This window comes from Polyodon spathula, chromosome 8 (genome assembly GCF_017654505.1).
Source record: "Polyodon spathula isolate WHYD16114869_AA chromosome 8, ASM1765450v1, whole genome shotgun sequence".
Lineage (NCBI taxonomy): Eukaryota > Metazoa > Chordata > Actinopteri > Acipenseriformes > Polyodontidae > Polyodon > Polyodon spathula.
The window spans coordinates 40,452,486-40,454,985 of NC_054541.1; the positions used below are offsets into that span (position 1 = coordinate 40,452,486).

Sequence of the window (2,500 nt, forward strand, 5' to 3'; positions counted from 1 at the left end):
TATCCTATCCATGCAGACAGTCATGTTGCCAAGGTGGGAATGTCAAACTACAAAAGGATGCAGTGACCTTCCCACTGGGGAATAAGAATGCCATAGGCAGCAATGGGGTGCACAGTACATACTTCCACATGATGGATGGATAAGACAAAACTACTGGGGAAACTTGTCATTGCCACTTCCATTCTCAGAGTCTGGTTAGTGTTCTGAGATGCATCAGGGAATCCAAGAAATGCTCCTATTTCTTAAAAGTGGAGGGTATAGCTTACAGACAGACTGTATATTTAACCAAAATATGTTATTCAAATCAAGCTTTGATGGGCTTTGTGGTCTGTTCATGTTTAGCAGGAGCATTTACCATACTACTATGCATTTCAGATGACAGATGTTCCAAATATATGTGTCAAACTGGAACAGATATTATCCTGGAGGATACGGTATGGCCAATAAAAAATACTGTACCCAGTTCAATGTTTCAAAGGATTTTTAAATCACACTGTTTAAACATGCACTACAGTACTCCACTTTCTATCCACAGTTTAGTAAACAAGGTACAGTGACATGTTTGACATCACTGATTAGGGAGACATTTCTTACATACATTTCTGAAACCCACAATACATTAATTTTTAATGCCCCCTCTCTCTCTCTCTTGGTTCCATTAAAAAAGATGAAAAAGCAAAGATTTTAAAGTAATTAATGACACAGTTAGCTGCTAAATATTAATAGGAACAGTCTTGCATAAAATATAACATATAAACCCTCCAATGCAGACATAAGAGTAATTAAAGTTGAATGTGTAATTGCTTGCATTTATAGGGTACATTGTTATTCTCAGGCCATTGTAAACTTGTTAGTTGTATTAGTATGCTACATATGCAATTTATTATTAATTTCTAGATTTAATACAAGTATAACATACCAGGACTTCTTGTTGTTATGTACTATAATCCTTTAATAGTTTTATCTATTAATTATATCTGTATGTAAATCATTTTGTTTTTAATAGTGTCATTTTGGTTATACCCGGCTAGCATTGAACTGAAAGTGTCAATTAAGTCTATGGGCCATGATCTAAAATGCGTGTGCAGTCAAGGGCATATTTTCTGTGGCGAATAAAACTTTTGTTACAGTATAAAAATGTTTTCAATTTTTTTAATTATTATTTTTAAAGTTGCTAAAATATTGCACCGCCACAAACAAAATGTAATCCTAGAGTTGGTTTCAGAAAGGCGCAGTTACTATTTTATTCCTCTTCAAAAAATTATCTTTCTTCAAAATAGGGTTCTTTGTCTTTTGTTTGATAAGTGTATCAAATTAATACACTAGATATGCAGGATTTCCCCCTTAGGTGCTATATTTTTTAAGTGTTTAATATAACATAAGTTTAAGCACTGATTTTACTTACATGTGGGACGGTGGCGAATAGCCTGGACTGCTATTCCCATTGCTGTCAAGGTGGTCCAGTGAACCATTGAGGTCTTCATGGGCTGCCTGCAGTAATCCACTTGAGCTGGTGTGTATCAGGCCTGGGTTACCAAGCAATGGTAAACTACTTTCTGCTAATGCAGCCTAACGAAAAGGAAAGCAGAAATAATAGATTACGCCATGTTGTGAAGCAGCAAAACATACATGCACAATTGAAATACAGTATTTGGTGTTTAACAGCAAAATTTAATTTTTTGGTGTGTTTAAAAAAAAAAGCAGTTAATAGTTTATTGCTTAGCAGACCATGGTCTTTGGAATATTTATAAAGTTCAATCACTACAGTATTAGCACCAACTTCCTCTACCGTGATCTGAAACTGACAAATACGAATGATGATCTCCACAGTAACCCATCATAAATTGATTTTTTTCTGTATGCATAGAAAATTCATACAAATGTACTGGTAAATGATAAAGTCTCCATAATGTCTAGCAAGGTAACTAAAATAGGCCTTTAAATACAGTACAGTTATGTCTGAATTAACGAGAGTGTTTAATGACTAGGGAACTACTATAAATAAATAAATAAATAAATAAAATAATAAAGCTTCAACTCTTTCCTATAATACATAGATTGCTTTATTAAGAAATAAAGTTCTGATGTAAGGTGATTGATAGAGTGCATTAGAGATTCAAAATGTAAAAAATATTTGTACATTACTTGTAACTATGGTTTGTATTGAGTGGTTTAACCCCTGTAGCATTTCCCTAGTTGATTTTCTTCCACTTCAAGGAACTACAATTTACACTTTAAAAGGCATCTTCATGACTATTAAAAATGACCAAAACTTTACCTCAAAATAAAAAGACAAATGACATTTTGCCTCTTGTACATAAAAATGATATACTGCAATTCAATTTTAAAGTTTTTTGCCATGAGTACCTCACTCACTAACACTATGATGTAAAATCATTTATGACAGCTAAGATAAACATTAATGCATATGCACTTCCATTTGCAGAGGCTGCTATCAATCTAACATGTGAAGCCAAGTCAGAGGTTCCAGTCTCTGCCA

At 33.6% G+C, this 2,500-nt stretch overlaps 1 protein-coding gene across 4 annotated transcripts in view; it reads right to left on the reverse strand.

Moving 5' to 3' along the window:
* The window catches only part of LOC121319955 (forkhead box protein P2-like), a 136,460-nt gene that overhangs the window by 5,374 nt on the left and 128,586 nt on the right, over positions 1-2,500 (reverse strand). For all 4 annotated transcript variants that reach the window (XM_041257959.1, XM_041257958.1, XM_041257960.1 and 1 more), the window contains one exon: positions 1,406-1,569. In XM_041257959.1, coding sequence (XP_041113893.1) covers positions 1,406-1,569 — 164 coding nt within the window. The remainder of the gene's footprint in view (positions 1-1,405; positions 1,570-2,500) is intronic.